Source organism: Marmota marmota, unplaced genomic scaffold (assembly GCF_001458135.2).
Source record: "Marmota marmota marmota unplaced genomic scaffold, marMar, whole genome shotgun sequence".
Classification (NCBI taxonomy): domain Eukaryota; kingdom Metazoa; phylum Chordata; class Mammalia; order Rodentia; family Sciuridae; genus Marmota; species Marmota marmota.
This window is the reverse complement of record NW_026000222.1, coordinates 6,506,948-6,532,150: the sequence shown is the minus strand read 5'-3', so window position 1 is coordinate 6,532,150 and position 25,203 is coordinate 6,506,948. Positions and strand designations below refer to the sequence as shown.

The 25,203-nt window shown below is 46.3% G+C and overlaps 1 protein-coding gene across 1 annotated transcript in view; it reads right to left on the bottom strand.

Moving 5' to 3' along the window:
- Window positions 1-25,203, bottom strand: part of Cdyl2 (chromodomain Y like 2) — a 157,277-nt gene that overhangs the window by 51,080 nt on the left and 80,994 nt on the right. The window contains exon 2 of the mRNA XM_015496290.2: window positions 7,407-8,010. Coding sequence (XP_015351776.2) covers window positions 7,407-8,010 — 604 coding nt within the window. The remainder of the gene's footprint in view (window positions 1-7,406; window positions 8,011-25,203) is intronic.

The following is a 25,203-nucleotide window of genomic DNA, read 5'->3' as shown; positions in this document are numbered from 1 at the left end:
CAGGGAGCAAGTCATAGAACAGGAAGCCCTCACCACCTCTGGCCCTATCCAGATGTCCCCTCGGGAAGGCCTGGGAGATGACAGACAGAGGAATGACAGAAGATTGATAGATTGATAGACAGATGATAGATACAAGCAAATTTGATAGATGATAGATGACAGCTAAAGACGGACAGCTGATATATAGGATAGATGGTAGATGATAGCTAGCTAGATAAGTGATAGATGAGGTATATGGTGGCTGATAGGCAGGGAGATGATAGGTATGACAGAGAGGTATAATAGATACAGAAGTGAAATGGACTATTCCAGCCATCATTCAATCACCAAATATTTAAGTAAATATAACATGTGCAATATGTAATGCGTGTTATATACACATGATGGACTTAGTAAACAGCCTGGAAAGATTCAGAGAGAATATTTACAGCAGTCACCTCTCCAAAGAGGGCCTGGGAAGAAGGAAGAGGGAGATGCAAACATTTAAAAAGCTTGCCCTTCCCATGTGGTTTGAATTTCTAACATTATATATGCACCTTACTTTTGTAACTTAAAAAAAAAAAATAGAAGAGAGAAAAGGAAACCCTTTGGGGGCTTAGAGACACCACACCGACATGCTGATCCTCCTCCTTGAAAACCACTCGGAAAGCATATACCTTCTATAAAAGGCATAAACACAATGAAAAGAGAGTTGGAAGAGTCAACAGTGGTCAACGCCTTCCACACACCTGGAGGTGACAGGCAGGGAATGGGCCGAGGTGATCTACTCAGCCAGGCAGAGCAGGCTTCCAGCAAAGTACTGAGGGCAGCAGGTGGTGGACGACAAGGCGAGAGACACTGAGGACTACAGAACGTGATCCTGCCCTTGCTGTGGATCTCAGAACGGGGTCCCAGAATCCAATCAGAGGTGGCCTTCAGGCATCCCCTGGCTGTGTGATGACAGCCAAGTTCATTTCCTCTATCACTGAAATAAAGTTTGATAATCAAGGGGACTTCCTTTAAGATTCACTAGCATGTGTACAAGTATGCATCTTAACCTCCAGCCCCAGGGAAAAATCCCCAGGAACAGAGATCCCAGCTCAGCATCTCCCACACCCCTGAAGACCAAAGGCAGGCTAGTGGTGTGGCCCAAAACAGTGCCCCGGGCCTCTGTCAAACTCATCACAGACCTCCGGGAGGAGGTCGGCACCCAGACCTGGCATCACACCCTGACTCCTGTCCTTGGCATTGTGCCTTAACCTCTGCACCTGTTTCCCCGTCCAGAGCAAGGTTGATGGTAGGCAGCCTTGTTATGTTGCTTTGTCCCCACCACAGAGAGCTGGATCTCACCTCCAGCAGCAGGAAGAAGACTGGCTGTGGAGCAGTGTAGGGCGCAGAAGTGACGGTGGGAGTCCACCTCCCTGAGGAGTGGCTCACCAAGCACACTGGTAAACCGAGTCTCACTGTGGCTTTGACTCCCTCTATAGACACTGGACCCTGTTACTGTTTGCACCTGGGGGACTGTTCTGAGGTCACAGAGAGGAAAGCCAAGTCTGAGCTGGCAGAGAAAGCAATCTGGTGATTTACACAGCCTGACCGTGGTCAAGATCCCATCAGCCTCTCCTAGAAGCCGAGGACCAGGAACCCACTCGGGGGAGCCAGTTCCCCCTTGAAGTTGCAGGGGCAAGGCTGCTCCTGCTCGAAGAGTCACATTTCCCATCACAGTCATGCACTGTCCAGAAGACATGGTGGCCATGCTGGATGGGTCCCAACATCACCATGTAAAAGGGTTTGAGGTCTATTCACTCGCACACCTTTCTCACTTGCCACACTTTGAAAGGCAAAACAGAAAACCGTGGGCTTTTACTGATGCTACTAATTTGAAAAATCACCCACTTCTGAACACCAAAAAATCAGTGTTCAGATGCTTGTTGGCCTGTGAGTGGGAGCCTGGAGAGTGTGCCAAGAACAGCTGTGTGCACAGGCACTGCCGTGGGGACAGCCCATCCGGCCTGGGACTCGGGACAGTCTGGGTGATGCCCAGAGCTGTCACAAGTCAGCTTCCCCTGAGCCTCTTCCAGGATAAGCTGAGTGCCTTGAGAAGTAGTAGTGACTCTAAAGGTCATGAACTGGGGTCAAGTTCAGGGTGAGGGGTGAGAAGTTTCTGGAACAGTCCAGTTTTGAGGAAGTCAACTGTAACAAGCCCAGAAGGGCTGCTCATTTACTGCTGTACTCTGAAGCGGGACCGGCCTACAACTTTCCTCTCTCCTCTCGTCTGGTTTGGGAATCCTGGTTGCACAGGGCCCAGGGAGGCACGAGGAGCCCACTCTCTTCTTCTCTTCCCTGTAGCCTTCTGGTGAGGGGGGGAGGGGTGTGACCTACATGGTTAGATTACTTGTTCTAGAACCTTTGGACTTGCCTCTAAAACCAGCCGGTCTTGGGCTTCTTCTTTCTGGACTCCCGAGAGCTTTGTAACGGCGATTCAATCTTGTTCGGTGTATTTTTCCAGATTTTCAAGTTCAATGGCCCGGAGTTCGTTCCAGGGTCTCAGGCTCAGGCTTATGCACCCCCCGCCCTGTCACTAAGCGAGGAGGCTGTCCAAGCCGCAGCTCTACTCTTGTCCCACAGCACTCTGTGCCCCAGGCTTGGGAATTACTTTTTACTTCCCAGGAGCCGGCTGGACGGTGGTTCAGAGTCAGCCCCGCAGTCAGACCGCCTGGGTCTCTCTCCTGATCCCAGCCTGAGACTCAGAACCTCGGTCTCCACCTCTGTAAAACAGGCAGAACAAGAGCCCCCTCCCAGGACTGCCGAGGCTCACAGAGGGCGCTGTGAACTCCAGAGCCTGATCTCGGGGGAGTTCCCACACACCAAACCTCTGCCTTCCTTCCAACTTTGGCTTCAGAAGCCCCAGGTCTGCAGCACGGGCACCTCAGCTCTCCCAGGGGCCAACCAGCATCCACAACCCTCTGCGCTTCCATCTTAACCACCCTGGAGCTCAGGGGTCTGGGACAGTGGCTCTAAAGTGGGTGGCACCTGAGAACTGGCTAGAAGTGCAGATGCCCAGGCTGCCTGCCACAAGGCTGCCCTCACCCTCTCTGGGGGTCTGAGAGGCCCGAGGTCTCCAGAGTCGTGGGGCGTTTGCCCTGCTACTGCTCAGTGCCGGGCGCTTGAAGACATGGCTCTGTATTGCCGTCGTCCTTGGAGACACGCTGCGAGTGGGCAGGGAGCGCTCCACAGTGAAGGCTGGGATCAATTAAAAACCCAATGGAGAGAACAAGTGCCGTGTGTCTGCGGGATGACTGGTTCGATGGCAGGAATGACCCTGACAGCACTGAACTGTGCCCGGTCTGAGGTACAAGGCCTGGGTGGCAGAGCATGGCGCCTGGCACAATGAAAAGATCAGCAGAAATAAAAAAAAATGGATGTGGGGCCACAGGGCTCCGTGTTAGCAGGCTGCTCGTGGACTCTGTGGTCACTTGGAGAACCCTGGGGTTCTGTGCACCATTCCAGGGCTCGAAGGGAAACGGATGTTTCTACAGGTCCAAGGCTCACGCGACGCTGCAAAGCCTGCAGGCTTTGGCCCTTGAGACAAGAGAGGGCAGGCAGTTCTGCACAGAATGGGAGGGGCAGACTAACCCAGCAGCTCTTCCACAGAGGACCCCGTCTGTCCCAGAAAGACAGCCCTCATAGGAAGTGCACCAGCAAGGGGGAGAAGCTCAGGTCTTAAATCTTTGAAGGACCAAATCACATTCCTACTTAGAAAATTAAAATCCAGGCAGTAACTCAGATGGACCAACAAACAGAGCTATGACCGTCGCTCACCATCAAATACCTCCGTGTCCACACCTGACGCTGTTAAAAATTCAGCATTTAATGCGGTTAACTCACACCCTGCCCCCTGAGACCCCAGTTCATGTGATCAGGGTGTAGCCCATTTTAACAAGCTCCCCAAGGGCTACTGAGGCAGATGGTCTGGGGACCACAGACATGACAGTCATTTGTCATTCCCAGAGAAGAAGCAGAATCAAGAGCCGTTCTGAGCTGCCGCATAAACTTCACAAACACTGCTGGGGGAAAACGCAGCCTGGAACCAAAACAGCACCCACTGGAGCACGGATTTAGCAGTTGTTCCCCTGGAGCAGATCAGGGGAGTCAGCAGTCGGCGGGAAGCGCTGTTACATAAGCCGCTGTCTGCATGCAGGACCTCAACTCCCCAAGGGAGTTAACACACATGAAAGCAATAGCCCACCCCAGAGCACACACCGTGTGCCAGGGCAGCAGGCAGCGCGGAGCCGCCTCTGGTGCCACAGACCCCGTGCCCCCTGGGCCACTGGGAACCAGATCCCTGGGCCAGGTCCAGGAAGGTGGGGTTAGGCAAGGGGTTAGGAGGAGGTCATTCAGGGCTCCACCTAGGCATGGACATTGCCTTCATCAAAGCTTCCCTCTGGATGAAAATCTAAGTGGAGCCATGGTTTGTTTCAATACACCTCTAACTCTTTGATAGAAAGTTCTAGAACCACAGCACCACCTTTATTATGAGTCTTGTCCAAGAACAACTAACTGCTCTTTGAATCTACCCTTCCATCTCTAGCAAGGATTCCCAGAGTTTACCTCTCCCCAGTCCCCCAAGACCTGGATAAAAAGGCAGTTCTAACTAGAGTGTTAAAGGCTGACAGCGGCTGGGACGTTAATTGTGCCAAGGGCCACAGATGACATTAATATGGGTGTAGTAAAGGCAGACCAAGTGTGTGATATACATGTCACTCCTCCCGTGGGGTTAGCCTCAGGTGCCTTCTCAACATGGAACCACAGGCAGCCACTCCAACCTACTGAAGAGTAGGGTGTAAGTTTCAGAGAGAGAAGTCCGTACCTACCTTTCTATTATGCTATGTCAGTACTGAGCACAGTGACTAATACTGAGGAAGTGTTCAAAAATCAGTATTAAATCAAATTAAATTGACACCTGAAGTGAAACTTCCTTGCCACCCAATTTTGCCACAGAGCATGTCTCAGAATTCAACAGTCAGTGGGCACCTATTAAAAGTCCACCTCACGGGGCACAGTGGCGCATGCCTATAATCCCAGTGGCTGGGGAGGCTGAGGCAGGAGGATCGTAAGTTCAAAGCCAGCCTCAGCAAAAGCAAGGCACTAATAAAATACAAAATAGGGCCGGGGATGTGGCTCAGTGGTCGAGTGCCCCTGAGTTCAATTCCCGGTACCCCCCACCAAAAGTCCATCTCATCTCCCAGGCTCCATCCCAGACTCGTCCTCAGGCACTCTGCAATCTGTGTTTCTCATAGCTGCCAGGCCATCTAACATACATGGAATCTGAGACCGTGGTCTCGACCATTTGCGAGGATCTCATGGGCATCAGTACCACGGGATGTAGTAAGTAAAAGGCCCTTTCAGAGTAGCCGAAACAGAACACAGAGGAGGTGGGGAGCTTCCTCTTCTCCACCAGGCTTGGGCCCATGGGGTGGAGAACCCAAGAGACCAGGGATGAGGGAGGTCTCACACAGCATTCTGAGTTAGCCAGGCTCCCGTGGGTCTCACCAGGCCAGGCTCTGCCTTGTTCTCCTGGTCACGGATACCCTGCCCATTGTCAGATCATGGGCCAGGTCAGCATCAGTGAGACCCAAGGGTGGAGAATAAATGGCTAGTGGCTCCACCCACTTCGGGAGAGTGGCAGAGGACGAGAAGCCACCTTCTGCTCTCCCTCACACCGTACTCTGGCAGCTGGTCAGCAAACTGCCCTCCCTCAGCCTTCTCCCTACTCTTGGGGCAGCTGTGTTCTGCGCAGGCCAGGGGCTGCCAAGAGCCAGGGTGCTGGGGATCCTGCCCAGCTCCTGCGCCTGCACCCTCAGAGCCTCGGAAACTCCCCTGGCCACCCTTCCTGCAACAGGGAGCTCCGACTGCTGGCAGCTGTCACGGGGAACATCAAACATGGGTGTTTATGCCAAGCCTCATTTACACAAGCCCACTTCTCCCCAAGAGATGAATGTTTAAAACAAACAGCTCTTACATATGTTAGCAGGCACAGTCACATCAGCATGAGGGATCCCCAAGCGGAAATATGAGTCAGTCTGGGACAAAGTCAGCTAAATAAATCCTGTTTGGGTGAAATTTCTCTCTCTGGACAAAGATGAACCTCAAAGCGATCGTTCCGATTCCCCAACGAGACTCCCTGAACAGCACGCTCTCTGCAGCACAGCCCGCTGCTGCAAACCCTCCAACTCCAGTCACATCACTGCCCTGACAGGCATCTGCCTTGCCGTCCCCTCCAGCAGTGCCACCTGCATCTTGGCATCCCTGTTACCACTCTGGTTCCACCCAGGGCATCTGATGGCCCTGCTCTGATGGGCACAGACTGGCCATGACACACAGAATCTCCTGCCGTCCCAAGGCCTAGGGCTTTGACAGTCAAGGAGAAAACGGCCAGCAGGCAGAAAAGGTGTCTGAGGGGTGAGGGTGTGGGCATAAGGGCTTCCCAGAAAAACGCAGGCCACTAAGGACTCGGTCAAGGAGCAATCTGACTAGTAAGGAAATGTCAGGTTTGGGAGACTGAATTCCCTGGCCATTGCCTTCTTTTTCTTTAATTTTGCCTTTGACGGAGCAGAAGGGAGCAATTCCTAACCCAACCTAGTGTTGCTCCGGGATGGAGCAAGAAGGTGCCAGCCAGCGCAACCAGCACAGGGCCTCAGGGCAGCATGTGGGGCCTGCTATGGTCTGCACGCTGTGGCCCCCACTCACATGCTGAAACCTAACCCCAGTGCAACAGCATCTAGAAGGGGGCCTTAAGAGGTGAGCGCCATCTCCACCAGCGCCCCAATCTCAGACTTCCCAGGCTCTAGAACTTTGGAACAGATTTCTGTTGTTTATAAATTTTCCTGAATGGCTAAGACCTAGCATAGAAATGAGACTAATCACCTACCTAATAACACCGAGAGGAAGAAGTTCCAGGTGACACACTGGCTTGGTGAACTCCACATTCAAATGGGTCTAAGAAAGAAGAACAGCCCCAGCCCAGGCCCCTCCCGGGCTACACTGCCAGGCCCTGGTGAGGCTGCAAGCATGGCCTCTGCCTGGGGCCAGACCTCTGGGGACACAAGACCTGGGTCCTGGGGTGTGGGGACTCTGCACTGCAGGCAGGGACACGGATGTAGATGTTGCCCTGCAGCACAGTCGGGAATTAACAGTTCATTCCAAGCCTCAGCAGAGCCACAGCCAGGCCTGGCCTCCCCAGCGTAAAGCTGTCTGTCGCCAGGTGGGCAGGCAGCCACGTCTGTGGGGCCCCAGTGAGAGGAGGGAGAAGCACAGTGGCCAAGAGTCAAGGATGGGCTCTTGGTGTTTCCCTAGGCTGCAGTGAAACCCAAGCAAAACCCTCCACCCAGGCGGGCGCCGAACCCAAGAGAAAGTAAAGCACCCACCGAGCCCGTTCTCCACCAGCACGGAGTGGGTCCCGTCGCAGTCCACAGCATCCTGCTCTCCAACGGGGTCATCCAAATCCACATCAGGCTGAAGGGACCCGTTCCCAAAGTGCCTCTCGTCCTTCTCGGAGCCGCCGTCCCCGTCCCCGTTCCCGTTCTCCAGGCCGTTCTGAGCCTTCTTCAGGGGCATGATTTGCAAGCCACTAGGGGTAGTCCGGTAGGACACGGTCTTGGCGGCCCTATCGCCCCCCGGCCCGGGGGACTTGCCTGCGCACCCTTTCTTGGGCTTGGCCAGCGGAGGGTTGATGCGCTTCCGCTTGTGCGAGGCCGCCTTGCTCTTGCCGGGCTCTGCGGGCCGCGGGGCCAGCTTGTCGCCAGGGCCACGGCTGTCGCGCAGGAGCTTGCCGGCGCCCGGCTGCTTCCCGGCCTTGGCGCGCTTGTCCCGGGGCACCGGCAGCCCGTTGAACTCGTCGATGAACTCCTCGCAGTGCAGCAGGTGGTGCTCGGGCTCCCAGGTGTCCTCGGCGCTGCCATAGCCTTTCCATCGGATGAGGTACTCCCACTTGCCCTTCTTGTTCTTCCTCTTGTCCACGATCCTTTCCACCTGGCACAGAGAGTGGAGAAAGAGAGAAGAGGGTCAGTGGCCGGACCAGGCTGCCCTGGCAGAGGTCACAGGCCTCTGGTGTGAGCAGGAAGGCAGGCTGACCTCAGGAGGTCACCGGGAAATCCCAGACACCCAGGTCACTCCCCAGCGTGGCTCAGGAAGCCGCCAGGCTGGGGCATCTGCACCCGCCCTTGGTGGCACCCGCCCTTGGTGGAACCCGCCCTGTAGAATCGCTTGAGAGATTTTTGTTCTTTTCGGCACAGCAAGTGGACTCGGGCTTTTAAAGACCAATTTGGAGTGGGTGTGTCATCCTTACTTACACTAATAACATTTATTAAGCAATCATACAGACAGTATATGCTAATTTACTTATAATTATATATTGACAATCAGTGGCATTTACTGGACACTCTGAGGTGGACACTGTCCCAGGGCTTGGAGTCCACTCTCCCTTCTCATTTCCCCAGGGAAGCAACCCAATGAGGTGATCCCCCATGTTGCACTGAGGGCCCACAGAAATCATGCAACTGAACCAAGTTTCAAAGCTGGCAGGGGCAGAGCAAGGTTCTGAGGCTGTCACCCCAGACCTACTCTCCAGTCACTAGGCTAGACCAACTCTTTCAACAGCAAGAGGCCTCTGCACTGACCAACAGGGATTTGGGTTGACAATACCAGCTGTCCCCATACAGCCCCCCATCTGGCTGCAACATGGGGCACAGCTAGGAGGCAGAGATGGGTGACATCTGCTGAGAGCCTACAGTGTGCCTGGTAACCCCAGGGCATACACTATTGTTCCCACTGGACAGATGAGGAAACTGAGGCAACCTGCCTGGGATGCACAGCCGCCTTCGAGGCACAATGGTGATGTGGTGGAGGGGGTTCTAAGCCGCATGGGACAATCTACAAGTCTTCAAAGAACCTCTTCTGCCATCCCACGGACGAACACTCCAAGGGAAAGGCCAGTCTAATGCCATAGCTGATACAGCCCTGCATAGGGTATCTGAGAGCTCATTTACTATTCTTTCAACCTGCTACAGATTTGGAACTTTTTAAATTAAAAAAAAATGTGGAAAACTCCCCATGTTCTAACCCCAAAATGCTAAATTTATATGAGAAAGCAAATAATCATATTCAATAGTGTATTTCAATGTCCATATAATATACCTTTAAAGAATGGAATTTTGATGCAATTAAGTAACAAGTAAGGAAAAGGCCCTTAGGAAAAGAAAATATCACAGAGGGAGCGGTTCAGCAATGTTGTGGTTGGTGGAGGCGAGTAGTAGGTGCACAGGGGTCATGATGTGACTGTCTGTTTGCACGGTGGAATTGCCATGAAGTGGCCTTGCCTCACCAGTGGTTTCTGTACAGCACAGGCTATGCAGAATAATTAAAAAGCTTTTACTGTTTTGCACTTAATAAATATGGAAACAGCGAGGCCGAGCTTCCTCTCCCCAGCACTGCCTCTCACGACTGTAATTGTTTCCTTAATTGATTTATCTCCACTTAAATTGGCCTATATCTATAAAAGTTTCTCTCCTTGTAAAATGCTCTGTTAGCATCTGTTTCAGATTTATTGCACAATTTTTAGATGTAACATATGAACTCTATAACAGTTTTTAAAAGTAAAATCATGCCCAATTCATTCAACTTCCAACCTGCGGGTCAAGGAATGGAGTCGGTTGAGTATTTCTTTGTAATAATGCTTCAGAAAGCTCAGAGTGTTTCTGGAAGAATTTGCAGTTTTGCTTATTTTGAGAACACTGTAAGGGGGAGACCCTCTGCGGCTTGACAGAGGAGGAAAGTGAATCATGAGCCTGGCCTGCCTGTGACAGCAGCATTTCCAAGGCCACTGCAGTGTCGAGAGCAAGCACAGGTATTTCTTGGGAGCTAAAGAATGTCCTGGCATGGAGATCTCCAGCTCTTGAAAGCATGTGCACAGCTCCTGAGGTGGAAGACTTCCTTTCCCAGATGAAGCAGAGGACCAAGTCAGACAAACAGCCACCCAAATGGGTAGAGTGGTGGGTGGGGTGAATGATGGATGGGCGGGTAGACGGATGGATGGATGAATGAAGAGATGGGTGGACAGTGGGATGAAAAGGTGGCTAGGCGGATGATGGATGGATGGATGGATAATGGGCTCAAAAGTGGGTATATAGGTGGGTTCATGAATGGATGGGTAGATGAATGGATGGTAGTCACCTACCAAAGTGAGCTTAGTGTATTGAAGAACACAGGCTCTGGAGCAAGACTATCTGGTTAAATTCCCTGTTAAGCCTTATCATGTGTTCTTCAGCAAGTCTCAAACCTTTTGGGGCCTCAGATGACTCATACCAGGAGGAGGAAGTAACACGCCTACTTCATAGGGTGGTTGTGGAGAACAGACAAATACGCGCTTTCACATTCCACAGTAAAGGTCACTTAATCTTGAACAGCCTCTGTGACCACAACCTTGGTGTCCTCTAAAGACAGAAAGCTTCCCCTCCCTGCAAACATGACTTCTTCCCACAATCAACTCCTCCTGGGGAGGAGAGAGTCCACCCACTTGGACATGCCCTTTGAGTGTAGAAGATGGCTATGCACAGCCGGGGTCAGCAAGGGTCTGAAGGGCTTTCTGTGGCCACATTGAGGGGGAACTTACTTTTGTTCCCTACAAATTACGGGAAATTTCACTTTATCCAGTGTCTGTCCACACAGCACTCTGTGTGGTGCAAGAAACCACTCCACCCAGTGTCCCTCATACACACTCCACTCGGTGTCCAGACACCACTCCATCCAAAAAACCAACCTCCAACCAACCAAAGTCATTTTCAGTTTTGGAAAACCAATCACTTTTTCTGAAAAACCAAAAAGCCCACAAGAAACTCCAAATACAGCTGGCCCCAGACATTCCACCATACTTGTGTGTGTGTGTGTGTGTGTGTGCGCGCGTGCAGTACTGGGGACTGAACCCAGAGCCTCACACATGATAGGCAAATGCGCTACACTGAGCTCCATTCCGAGCCCTCCTCCATAGTCTTTGATCCCTGGCCTCTGGGGACCCAATCTCCTTTATGTCCCTGTGTTAATTTTCTGACCTCTTTGCCTCTCGCCGGGAGTGCCTCCTGTAGAACCTGCATTGTAATTTGCCCTGTTGGTAACAAAGGCCTGAGCCACAAGGACTGGACCCTGCCCAGGAGGTCCTTTCCTCCTGTGAAGCCCCGCCCCCCCCAGCCTCTCCTGTCTCCTAACTCTGCACACTGCAGAAAGCAGAGACGTGGCCCCCGGTCCTGGCAGCTCTCAACTGACATCTATTCTTCTGTGATCCCACTAAACTGAGACTCTGTTCTGCAGGTGGGAGCAGGGAGATTCTGATAAAGTCATTACCAGTGCCACAGTGACGGTGAGTGGCCGTCTCCTTAGGAATAGTGACAATGACAATCACATTGTAGGGTATATGCCCAAGGCCCAGGAACCATGTTAATTACTTTCATGGTGTCAGCTTTCATCTTTGTGCCCAGGCTTTAGCTGGGCATTATAACCATTTGACAAGCGAGGAAACTGGGGCTTAGAGAAAGTAGGTAACTTTCCCTCAATTACACAGCTAGTAGTTGGTTAAAAAGGATCTGAACCCAAGTTGGTCTGACTCCAGCATTCCAGTTCCTACACATCCAGCCACGCCTCGCCTGTGGGAAGCCATCAAAACCAGGTAGGGCCCGGCAACACACAGCAACAGGCCTTGAAGAAGGAAATGCCTTACACGGCTCAGGAAGCTGAGGCAGGAGGATCGCAAGTTCAAAGCCAACCTCAGCAACTTAACGAGGCCCTAAGTAACTTAGTGAGACCCTGTCTCAAAATAAAACATAAAAAGGGCTGGGAATGTGGCTCAGTGGTTAAGTACCCCTGGGTTCAATCCCTTTTACCAAGAAAAAAAAAATCAACAAGCCTTTAATGGCTTCAATACCCAAGATGCAAGGCGCTGCTGAGGGCAGCAAGGACCCACACAGACCAGCAGGGCTCGGGCAGCCCAGTGGGGTGCACAGCCCTCGAAAGACTGGACACAGAGCAAGATGTAGTGTTGGGCACAGAAAGAGCTCTGGTGGGAAAGAGAACAGGGTTTGAAGGAACAGTGGCAGAGAAGACATGGCGTCCTCAGAGGGGACGGTCAGGAAGGCTCCTCTGAGAGCAGTTCAAACTGAGATCAAGTCGGATGCTTAGAGATGGAGAGAACCTGACCCCTGAGATTGGCAGACTGTGGGCGTGGACATCTCCCTTTATTTTTGTTGACCTTGCTTTGCTCTCAGAGGTCACTCGCCTCCTCCTCAGCCTTCCATTTTCTTTTTTCACAGAGGATGCACTGAGGCACCCCAAGGTTAAGGACCTTGGCCAGGCTTCCACCTCCGATAAGTATCACAGAGTTATGAGCGGAACCACACTTTGGCTCCAAAGCCCACACTGTGGCCACACTCCACACATGGCCACCGGCCCCACCTGACTGAGGCCAACGGCGGATCTGCAGCTTCTGAGTCTTCCCCTCAACTCCTGCCTAGTTCGCCAGATACCTGTGACACCTTTACCCATCCTGGGATTAGCCTTCCGAGCCTGACCCCTCAGAGGTCCCCAGCATGCCAGTGGGCGTCCCTCCCTCGTCACCAGTCATCTTCCGTTTCCCAGCTCCCCAGGACTGGACCCAGGACGGTGCATGACGTTCCCCTAGCTCTAGGACACAGATCTCCCGGACTCGGAGGGAGCCTCGCCCACAGATGGGCTTGGCTTGGAGTTCCTGGTACACATCTTGGTCTCTGAGAGCAAAGCAAGGTCAACAAAAATAAAGGAAGATGTCCACGCCCACAGTCTGCCAGACGCACCCCAGAGTGGCCATCATCCCTGGACAACAGCAGCTCATGTCTCTGACTCCAGACCTCAACGGCCACATCCACGAGAATCTTGCCTTCTGGATCCTTTCAACATCCTGGGACAACTTCCTCGGGGAGCAAGCACACAGGCACCCATCATTGTAGCTCAGGATCTGAGGTCCTCGAGAAGGACAGAGACAGGGATAGCTCCAGAAGCAGTTGGTACGGGCCGCAGAAGGTCACCCCAGACAAGCTGGTTTAGGTGATCTCGTCTCAGAGGAGCCAGAGAGAGCCTTCTCCTCAGCCCTGCCAAGACGCACTAGGGAACTGGCTCCGGACCTGGAAGCCTGGCTCAGAACCAGGTGAACCAGCCTGGCCTCCAGGCGAGGACTGACCAGAGGCCTCTGGGGCAACCAGGTGAGGGAGGCGACCAAGAGGGATGCTCAGTCAGAGACCTCTGCTGGGAAACCCCACGCCTAGAAAGTCCTTGCTCTGATCAGGAACACACTGAGCTACAGAACCTTCCAACACACACCAACACGATCCGAGCGAAAGCCTCCGAGGACAGTCTCCCCAACGGAAGCACCTGCACACCTGTGCGGAGCACTGAAGTGTGCCCTGACCACAGACAACGTGACCTCTGACCATGACCTCTGACCTCGTGACCTCGGTATTTACAAGGGAGCAGCAACAGAATGAAACCAACAGTTGAGAAGGAAACAGAAATCAAAGAAGAGTCATTTACATAAGAAAGGACGTAACGAGAAAACCCAGGGGAAAAAACGCAAAAGCAAAGGAGTCCAGTTCCCAGTGGAACCCGGAGGGGACAGAATCAGGGCAGAAAACCAAGTTAAGGTGGGGACAGCAGCTCAAAGGCCCTTCAAAAGAGCAGGAGAAAAGCACTTCAGTTGAGCAGAAAGTATTAGAGAAAATGAGAATGAGCAGAAGTGACAGAGACCCAAACAGTGTGAGTCCCGCAGAGGGAAAAATAAAAGTGGGACGGAATCGCTGCTGAAGGCATGATGGGAAACATCCAGGTCCAAGAGTCTACTGGTCAAGAAGAGAGCCCAGCGGGGGACGCAGAGGCTTGGGACACGCACACTTCATTTCTAGCCTGAGAGACATCTCCATTTCAAAAATTAAGACTTCCCACCATCACCTGCAAATCCTCCTCCAACCGAAACGGTAAGAACACAAATCAGGGGAATTTCAGGGAACATGAAATGCGGGAATACATTATGAAGAAATAAATACTGTGTCCTCAAGAATTCTACCAGCCTAGAGTGTCCTTCAGACAAGAATGGGAAGACTCGTCATGCCATAGGCGGCAGAAATACAAACTATCCTCTGAAAAAGATGACACAAACGTACACTTCAAAAACTGATTATAACCTAAACTTATTGAACTTAAAACTCAAGAAGGTGGCATAAGGATGTGCACCCGGTTGAATGCTAGTGACGTCACCAACTGACACTGAGAGTTAAGTCCAAGTGATTCTGTAATCATGATAAAATCAAAAGCAAATATAAAGTGATCCTTAAAGAATTATATATATTTATATAAAAAAAGAAAAGAAAGCAAAAGCAGTGGTTTAAGATACCGCACTCAGAGAACAAGTAGAGACAGTGGTCCCACATGAAGCAGAGTGAAACCTGACTGTGAGCTGTGCATGTCTTCATAGAGGAGCATGTCTTGTGTATTGTGCATATTGTGAAACAGTCGTTTGCCTTCAAGAAAGGAAAATAGGTGGAGAAATATCATAAGTAATCATGTGCTGCATCAAAATGCTGGACAGACACTGGGAAAACACAAGCATTCCAACAGGTGAACTGTAGTGAGGCACACCGACCCCTGATGTGCACAGCTTGAAAGGAAAGGCGCCCTCCCGCAGCACGTGGAATCAAGGGCCAAACCCCACAGGCCACATGCCCTGCAGAGCCCATCCCAGGGACCTGAGTCAAAGCAGCAGTGATGGGCAGGCTCGAGCAAGTGCCTGCAGGAGCCCGAGACAACTCTCTGGGGAAGCAGAAATGTTCTCTGATTTGACCAGAGTGGGGAGAGGTGTCAAATGTCACCTCTCCTGCACATCAAAGTTGACAGCAGCTCAATTCACAATAGCTAGGGTACGGAACCAACCTAGGTGCCCTTCAGCAGATGAATGGATAAAGAAATCATGGTATGTATCCACAATGGAATACTACTCAGCCATAAGAAGAATGAATTTATGATTTTTACCAGCAAATGGATGAATCTGGAGACTACCATGCTAAGTAAAGTAAGCCAGTCCTAAAAAGCCAAAGGCTGAATGTTTTCTCTGATCAGGGTGAGTGAGGAGAAGAACAGAAGTTTAGTAGATTGGGCAAAGCGAATGAAAGGAGGTGGGTTTAGGAAAAGGAAAGACAGTGGAATGAACCTGACATAACTTCCCATGTACATATATGAGTACACCACAGTGTCTCTCACCATCCACTGTGTACAGCCATAAGAATGGGGTCCTAATTAGAATAAGATACATTCCATGCTTGTATAATTGTATCAAACTGGATTCTACTGTCATATATAACTCAAAAGAATCAATAAAAATTTTAAAAAAAGAGGAAAAGTCACCTCTATACTTCAAATGCATAAGTTTTTTGTACGTAAATTGGCCCCAATAAAGTTATTTGGAAAACACACATGAAACCACAGAAATGAAAAGAGAAAATAAACATTCCAAATCAAATGAGAGGATGGAAGTAAGATCCTTTACTGCAAGAGACATTCTAAAAATGAAACAGTATTAAAGCATAAAAGCCAAAGAGAACTAAATCATGAAAGCAGAAATAAGACCAAATATGCTATTTACTAAAAATCAAAAGCTGCACCTGAATGCTTACGGTGGTTTTCTTCTTAATTGCCCCAAACTGGAAATAACAGACATCCTTCACTGAGTGAACAGATCAATTGGTGTCCATCCTGCGATTGTGTTACCAACTTGCACAGCGACATAAACGAATCTTACATTCACTTTGCAAAAGGAAAGAAGATAGACCCAAAAGCCCTCGCACATCTGAGGATCGTTTGCGTGGTACTCTGGAAATGGAAAATCGAGAGGGATGGAGGGCAGGTCAGTGAGTACCAGGGCCAGGCAGGAGCGGGTGAGGACAAACCAGCTGCGTGATGACATCCACTGCGGGGCTGTGGTGGTGGACACACAGTCTGCGCATTTGTTAAAACCCACAGTGCCACACACCACACATCACACACAAATGACCTTTCCTGTAGGCATTAAAAAAATCAGCCTAGATGTTAGGTCCCTCTAGGGACGGGGGAGGGAATGTGGCCTGTGACAACTGAATCTCACTGTGTCCAAAACCTAGGATGCAATCTGTGAGTCAGGCATCGGGGATATAGATACATATTCACCCTGTGCAGCTGAACCTATAGAAGCCATTTTTTAATATTTATTTTTTAGTTGTAGTTGGACATGATATCTTTATTTTATTCATTTTTACGTGGTGCTGAGGATTGAACCCAGGGCCTCACATGTGCTAGGCAAGCACTCTACTGCTAAGCCACAATCCCAGCCCCCTAGGATGCAATCTGAATGAGGGATGGGGAAAGGAGCAACCCAAGCAGCAGCAGGAAACAGCACTTTACCTGATAAAATAAAGGCACAGACAAAAGGAACTGCTCTCAAACGCCCGACTCCTAGAACATGTGTTTCTCATAGCAGCACAAAAAATAAAGACAGGATCTTACATATGCTGGATTTGAGCAAATAAGTAAATAAATTGTAGGTAACTGGGGCCAGGATCTCTCTCAATGAAGAGTAAGTTCTAAGTAAGCTGAAGGGGAGACAAGAAGGAACGTAGACACCAACCAGAGCCAGAGACATTAGGGTGCACGCGCTGCTTCCACCTGCAGCACACTCTATCTAAGCACAGAAACAGAGTTCCATGTACAGTGGGTCAGCATGCACTCCCCACACCTCCTGCACCTGCCCAGGAGAGGGCCCGGGAGCAATGCTCGCATTCAGCACCCAGACCTGGGTTTCTAAGTTTTCATTCCCCTCAAAAGGAACCAGGAATCTCTAGAGGAACACCCAATTCTAGGTGTGGACAGGACATGTACAAGGCGAGCCCAGAGGCCCTAACAGTGCCAGAAAGTAAGAAGATCAAGAAAGCGAAGAAAGAATGAAAGAATGAAAGAATGAATGAAAGAAAGAAAGAAAGAAAGCCCATGATGGTAGAGGAACAGCAAAGGGGCCCACTGAGAGAGTTCCCAGTGGCCAAAGCTGGAACAATTTCAATAACAAAATAGACAAGTGCTGCATTAAGACCCCAAAATAAAATGAATATACACACATCTGTCTGACAGTCAAAATAAATGGATTAATGAATCGGGAGTCGGCAAACGATGGCCCGTGGCCTGATGCCTGTTTTTGGAAATGAAGCTTTCTGGAACACAGGCAAGTGTAACGAGTGTGTAACGAGTGTGACTTATGTAACGAGTGTGACTGTCCTCACGCCCAACAGTACGACTAGATTGTTGTGACAGTCTACAGAGCTCGCAGAGTAAAAACTATGCACTATCCCATTACAGAAAAAGTTTGCTGACCTGGTTAATGAACAAATAGCAGAAAAAGACAATATTCCTTTCAAAATAATCCCAAACAATAAGTGTAAAAAAAATGATAATAACAGGGGAAATAGAAAAATCACCATTAGAAGACTACAGTAAGAACTGCAAGGAAAGGTCCATAGATGGATGCTAAAACTAGTGGGTAAGACTCCAGAGAGGAGCAGGACACATGAGAGCCTCAGAACATCTCCTCTGGCATATTTAATCACTGTGGTGTTTTCACCAGAAATGGACACAACGATACCACACCCATTAGGAGGGAGAGCTTAATTCCCCTCTCATATGTGACTATTGTAAGAAAAGGAAAAAAAATAAAAAGAAAGTAACTACACAGCAGAAAAACCCAGAAAAATTGTAAAACATACAAAGAAACAAAAAAATTTCTCATTCATAGAGAAAATTAATAGAAACTGTCCCTGGGAGAGCAAAGATATTGGACTCACTGGACAAGAGCGTCAAATAAACTGACTTCAAAATGTTCAAAAAGCCAAAAGAATCCACAAACACAGAATTAAAGGGAACCAGCAGGGAAATGTCTCAACAAACAGAAAAATTAAAGCAACAGGAAACATTAAGAGAAACCAAATAGAAATTCTGAGCTGGAAAGCACAATACCTTAATTGGAAGAATACAAGAAGGTTTAAAAAAAAAGATTTGAGCAAGCAAAGGAAAGAATCAGCATACTTAAAGCTTCTTCAGTTCAAATCATCCAGTATGAGAAACAAAAAGGAAAAAAAATAAGAGGAAAAATGAACAGACCTAAAAGACCAATAGGGCATCACCAAGTAACCAACACACATACAACAAGAGTCCAGAAGAAGAGGAGAAAGAGAAAGGAACAGAAAGACTCTTTAAGAACACAATCGCCAAAAACTTTCAAATTTGATGAAAAACACAACTATATACCCAAAAAGCCCAACAAATTTCAAGTAGGATAATCTGAAGCACAGCTACATGGAGGTACAATATAACTAACTGTAAGAAGACTGAATCCTAAAAGCAGTAAGAGACAAAAAACTCATTATGTACAAGGGATCCTCAATAAGATCGACAGCTATTTTCTCATCAGAACCCACCGAGGCCAGAAGTGAATGGAATGGCATATTTAAAGTGATGATGAACAACTATCAATCAAAGTCTATATAAAGAATCAGTTATTACTTACTCGTAAACAAAAACTGAAGGAATGGGCTACTGGTCGACTTGTTCTATAAGAAATGCTAAAGGGAGTCATTGAGGCTGAAATGGAAAGATACTTCGTTAGACAATAACTAAACCATATAAAGATATAAAGAACTTTGACAAAAAACAAACATAAAATCCAGTAAATACAAAAGCCATGTTATTATGGTTTTGGTTTATAACTTATCTTTGGGTTTCCTATATGATTTAAAACACAAAGCACTAGTTCTAAATCTATGTGAATGGGCATGAAGTACATAAAGACGCAACATGTGATAACAGTGATATAAATGGAGAGAGTTGCCAAGTTTTTATACACTGTTAAGCTCAGCTGGTAGCAATGCAAACCAAATCATTACAGACCTAGCATGCTAATGTCAAACCCCATGACAGCACTAAGAAAATATATTAAAATACACAGAAAAGGACTGAGAAGGGCATCAAAACAGTATGGAACAAAAAAAAAAGGTTCTTGGGGCAAAGCGATAAAAACTAGGTCAATTTCAGGTAAATCCTACTGAAGGAGACATAGGATTTGTTTGTATTTTATATGAACAAAACAAATCACAAATGAAATGAACTGCATGCAATATCATGTCTTCTAACAGCACATCCCCTTCAAAGGAATAGGGATCATTTACCATGTCCTGGACATCAAACTTACTAAATTAAAAATACTAAAAGTCATTCAAAATAGGTTCTCAGACCAAAGCAGAATCAAACAACATAGCAAAGGTATAAAATGTCTGTCAATCCACTACAAATATTTGGAAATTAGACCACACACTCCTCAATAACCCAGGGATCAAAGTAGTCTCAAGGGAAATTTTTAGATATCTTGGAATAAATTAAAATAAAAACACAAAATATCAAGATATGTGGGTATACAGTATTCAGAGGCAAATTTATACCACTGTATGATTATATAAGAAAAAAAGAAAGTTCTAAAATAAATAATCTAAGTTTCCATATTAACAAATTTTAAAAGAAGAGCAAATTAATTCCAAAGCAAACAGAACACAGAAAATTTTTATAATTTCTTTATGAAGAGAAATAAGTAAAATTGAAAACAATAAAACAAAAAAACTAGTTCTTTGAAAATAATAATAAAATTGACAAACCTCTAGCTAGATTTCAAAAGATAACCAGTAAAAACACAAACAACAAAGGATGGAAATAAAAGAATGGACAGAAATACTGGCTCTACACAAAAAAAATGATAAAAAGAGAACACTATTAGCGACAGATATAAATCTAACAGCTGAGATGAAATGGACCAATGATGTGAAAAACATAAACTATCTGAACTCATTCTAGAAGACACCAGTGACCTGAATAACCCTATATTTAATTTTTGTATCAAATTCATGGCTATATACCTTGCAATAAAGCAAATTATAGGCCCATATGATTTCACTGCTCAATTCTACTAAATATTCAAGGAAGAAACAATACCAATTATATACAGTGTCTTCCAGAAAACAGAAGAGAAAATAATGCTTCTCAATTCATTTTACTAAGCCAGTATTATCCTGATGCCAAAGTAGACAAAGACATTAAAAAAAAAAAATACTACAGACTGCTATGACAATTCAAAAATCCTCAACAAAATAACAGCCAGTCAATTCTGAAAACATATAAAAGGTACTGTAACAACTAAGGAATTTATTCTGAGAGTAGGACTGTCAAAATTTGAAAATCAGTGTAAATCACCACATTAACAGATTAAAAAGGAAATCCATATGATCACCTCAAAAGATTCAGACAAAAAGTATCTGAATATAATCTGACAAACATTTTTCATAAACTAAAACTCTCAGCAAACTAGGACTAGGGGAGACTCCTTTAATGGGTAAAGAACCTCTATCTACATAAGAACCTACAGCAACAACACACTCAACGGTGGAAGACTTTCCTTCCAAGACTGCCCTTCTCACCCCTCCAGTTCAACACCATCCTGGCAGTCCTACCCAGAGCAATAAGCAAGGAAAATAAACTAAGGGTATGGAAATTTAAGTGGAAGTCAGAAAACTGCCTCTACTACAGATGACAAAATTGCCTACGTAATGAATGCAGTGAGCTTCACACACACACACACACACACACACACAAAAATCGCTTAGAATTTGAGTTCAGTAAAACCACAAGACATAAAGTCAATATATAAAAGTAATCGCAATTAATAAATGGACAAAAGAACTAAACAGAAGGTTCTCTAAAGAAGAAACACAAACGGCCAACCAACATGAAAATATGTTCAATGTCTCTAGCGATCAGGGAAATGCAAATCAAAACTACACTAAGGTTTCATCTCACTCCAGTAAGAACGTCAGTCATCTAGAATAGAAATAATACATGTTGGCAAGATGTGAGGGGAAAGGTGCATTGTTGGTAGGACTGCAAAACAGTGCAGACACTCTGGAAAGCAATATAGAGATTCCTCAAAAAAAAAAAAAAACAGGAATGAGGGGCTGGGGTCGTAGCTCAGCAGTAGAGTGCTCACCTAACCCGCGCACAGCCCTGGGTTCAATCCCCAGCACCACATAAAAATAAATGAAATAAGGGTATTTTTAAAAAACTAGGAATGAAACCACCATATGACCCAGGTATCCCACTCCATGGGATATACCCAAAAGATCTAAAATCAGCATACCAGGGCTACATTCACATCAAGAACAGCACAATTCATAATAGTCAAACTATGAAACCAACCTAGGTGCCCTCCAACAGATGAATGGATAAAGAAAATGTGGTGTTATATATACACAATGGAATATTACTAAGCCATAGAAAAGAAAGAAACTATGCCATTTGCTAGTAAATGAACGAAACTGGAGACTATTATGCAACATATAATAAGTAAATAAGCCATACTCAAAAAGTGAAAGGTCAGCTGTTTTCTCTAATACATGGAAGCTTGTCCAAAATAAGGAAATAGAGAGAAGGAGAGAGGGGGAGGATCCATCAAAATATAATAAAGAACAGTGAAATAGACAAAATGGACTGAGAGGGAGAGAGGAGGAATGGAATTAGGAAAGAACAGGAAATGAGTCTGACCTAACTTTCCTATGTATCTAACCAACATACCACAGTAAACCTCACGATTATGAATATCCACAAGACACAAATTTTAAAAAATGCTATAGGTAGATGGCAGAAAGTTCAATAGAATGAAGGGAAGGAAACAGAGGGAGGGAAGAGAAAGGGAAAGTACTAGGGACTGAATTAGAACAAATTATATTTCATGATTTTATAATCATGTCAAAATGAATTCTAAGGATATCTATAACCAAAAAGAATCAATAAAGAATGAGTAAAATAACAAAAAAAAAAAGCACATTGACTTTAAAAGGAGTTGAAAATAGTTATCTGATCAAAAGAATTCATCCTGGTATTTATAGTCAGGTAATAAAATGTACAATGTACAAGAAAAGTAATTGCATTTATGTGATAAAAGTGAACAACCAGAATTCAGTATTTGTTTTAAAAGTACCATTAATAATAGCACCCAAAAAGTGAAATTGGTATAAGTCTAACAAAAAAGTACAGATCAATATGCTAAAAATCACAAACCACCAATGAAATAAATAAAACATAAAAAAATCAAGATATACCATGTTCATGGATCAGAAAACATGATATTATTAAGATGCCATTTCTCCCCAAATTGGTATTTAATATAAAGTCAATATAAAACAAATCAAAATTTCAACTAGAATTTTACATAGATTTCCAAAGCTGAAATTTATATGGGAAAGCCAAATAACTAAAACAACCAATTAAAAAAAATTTGGAAAAGTCACAACTACTCTGCAAAGTTCCAGATAAATTAAGATTTGGTGAACAAAGAATATATCAAAAACTAACATACTTTTTAAAGACCTGGAGAAGAGGAGGTCTCTGAAGCAAAAAAAAAAAGAGTGATAAATTTTACTACACAAAAATTTACATTTTTAATAACTAAAAGGTAGCAAAAACAAAGTTAAGTGATAAATGGCAGGGTGATTACATTTATAACAAAGGATTAATACCCCAAATATACAGAACCTTAAAATCAGTAAAGAAAAAAAATGGGGAAAAAAACAGAGAAAGAAATAGCAATTCAAAGACATAAAAATTGACGTTAAGAAGAGGGTCAAACTCATTGATAATCAGGGGTCTGAAAGATAGAACCATGAGGAAGTTCTAAAAGTTAATGATGTTCTTTGTTGGCAAGGATGTAGGGGAAGGAAGGGTGACCAATGCCCTTGGAGTGTCGGCGGGCACAGCTTTTACAGAGAGTGACTTAACAGACAGCTGTGCAAACTGAGATGGACAGCCATCACCCACACAGAGGGGACACGGGGTTACATGTCGGTGGGCAAGGAACAGAGCAATTGTGAGCTCTGAACAGGACATTTAATTTCCTGTTCTCTCTCTCCCTGTAGGCGGAGTCGCACCTGTTGCACCTCTGAGACCCTCAAGCCACCATCAGCAGCCAGGGCCTCTGTGGGATCAGGTGGGCAGAACAGCCCACCACCAAGCATCAGCCAGGACGAGTAACAACTGAACCCTTGCTGTCTAAGCCACTGGGAAAAACATCTGCACAAATTCTGGACCCTGATTTACAACCAATTCTAATGAGAAAAAGAAATAAGGATGTACTCTAGATGATCATTTGTCAAAGTAAAATGTCTAAATAAATCAAGAGAGCTGTGTTGATTTGTATAGCATGATCCCGTTCAAGTTAAAATATGCACATGAAGATAAATAAAAATCTAGAGTAAACCACTAATGCTCTATAGCTATTGCCTAACAATCTGCAAAGGTTGGCTACCATACACAGGAAGAGGCGCTAAGAGGGTCTTTGTTTTTCATTCAATCTTTTTCTGTATTGTTCAACTTTTTTTTAATGAACATTATTTATATAGTATCTGTGTCATTTTAAATCAACAAAAATATCTTTAAGAATAAATTTTCTAGACATATAAAAAAATGACCAGTTAAAACTTATAATGGGAAAATTAGCATATTTCACAAAGCATCCAAAAAGGTTAAATTGCAAAGATTAACTTTCCACAAGATATATTGGAAACTATAAGAAGATAAACCACAATTCTACTGAGCTACTTCAAAGGGCTTAAATGGCTGGAATTACATGTATCACATTTCTGGATGGGAAGCCTTCATATATTAAAGCTGTCAGTTTGCAGCAAATTGATCAATAAATGTAATGCAGTTACAATCAAATCCCAATGGGTCCATTTTCAGAACTTTACAAAATGATTCTCAAGTACCTCTGGGAGAATTCAACAAAAATAGCCACGAGATCTTTGAAAAAGAAGAATGAAGAGGCACTTCCACAGTTATATAATTAAACACAATACAAAGCCAACATCATTGTGAGGGCAGTATTAGGGCAGGAAAAATAAATCAACTGAGCAAGACAGAAAGCCTGGAAACACCCCCCGGGTATATTAGGAAATATAATCTGAAAAAAAGTAGCATCAAAAATCCTGCCGAATGGAAGGATTACTGGGTAAGTGGCTCTGGAATACCAACAGGACCGAGTGGGAAGCAGGCCCTCACTTCCCAGTGGAGGAAACAGAGTTGGTTTTTTTAAGAAATTAACTCCAGGTGGTTTCAAGAGTTAGCAAGCCTAAACACACACACACACACACACACACACACACACACACACACCAAGACACACAACTGTGACAACCTGGAAGAAAACAGAGAGCTATCTCGTTCTTAACTGAAAGCCTATGTTTAAAAGACTTTATTCAGAAGAAAAATGCTGATAAAAAGTGTCACAAAATGGGGGGGGGGGTGGTCCAGAAACATGAANGGGACTGTTCCCACACACGGTACATGGATGGCTGCTTCACACACAAGAGGCGCGGAGGATCAGGAAAGCACTCAAGAGCGAGAATGAGGGTCTGGTTTTTATTCACCAAACGGACAAAGGTGTCTTGAAAAATCAACAGTGCTTCATGCTGACCAGGGCATGGTCCTGGTGGACCACTGAGCAGTGCCACCACTTTCAGGAGAAGAATCCCACTCTGCGTGTGGAGAGGCTTAAGCTGCCTGTGCCCTTGGACTTGGTAATGTCTCTTCGAGGAGTGGTAAAGGATCATGCACATTTATTGAAGCTTTACAAGGAAGCAGATTAAAATCTACATCTGTAACAGATTAAAAGGAAACACATATGCTCTAAATATCCCTAGGAATAGGCTTAATGAGGTGGGAGTGGAGTACAGAGTGAAAACTACTTCCACTGTTTCGGGGAACCTAGGCTGTTTCAGTGACTCACCTCTGGGTGTCTGTGGCCCAGGGTGCCCACCTGGCTGCCCTTCCCATCAAGGGTAGGTGGTGTTTCCAGTCCCTGCACTACAGCATGTGGCACAAGAGACTGTGGGCAGCTTTAAGAGCTGGACCTGCAGGGGCTCCCCAGCCGTCTCCTCTCTCTGGCTTGTAGCCCAGAGAGCACCCTCTAAGGGAACTGGGGAACCAGACCAGGCAACAGGAGAACAAGAGGACACCAAGTGCCCCAGCCAGCTAGCTGCACTGCAT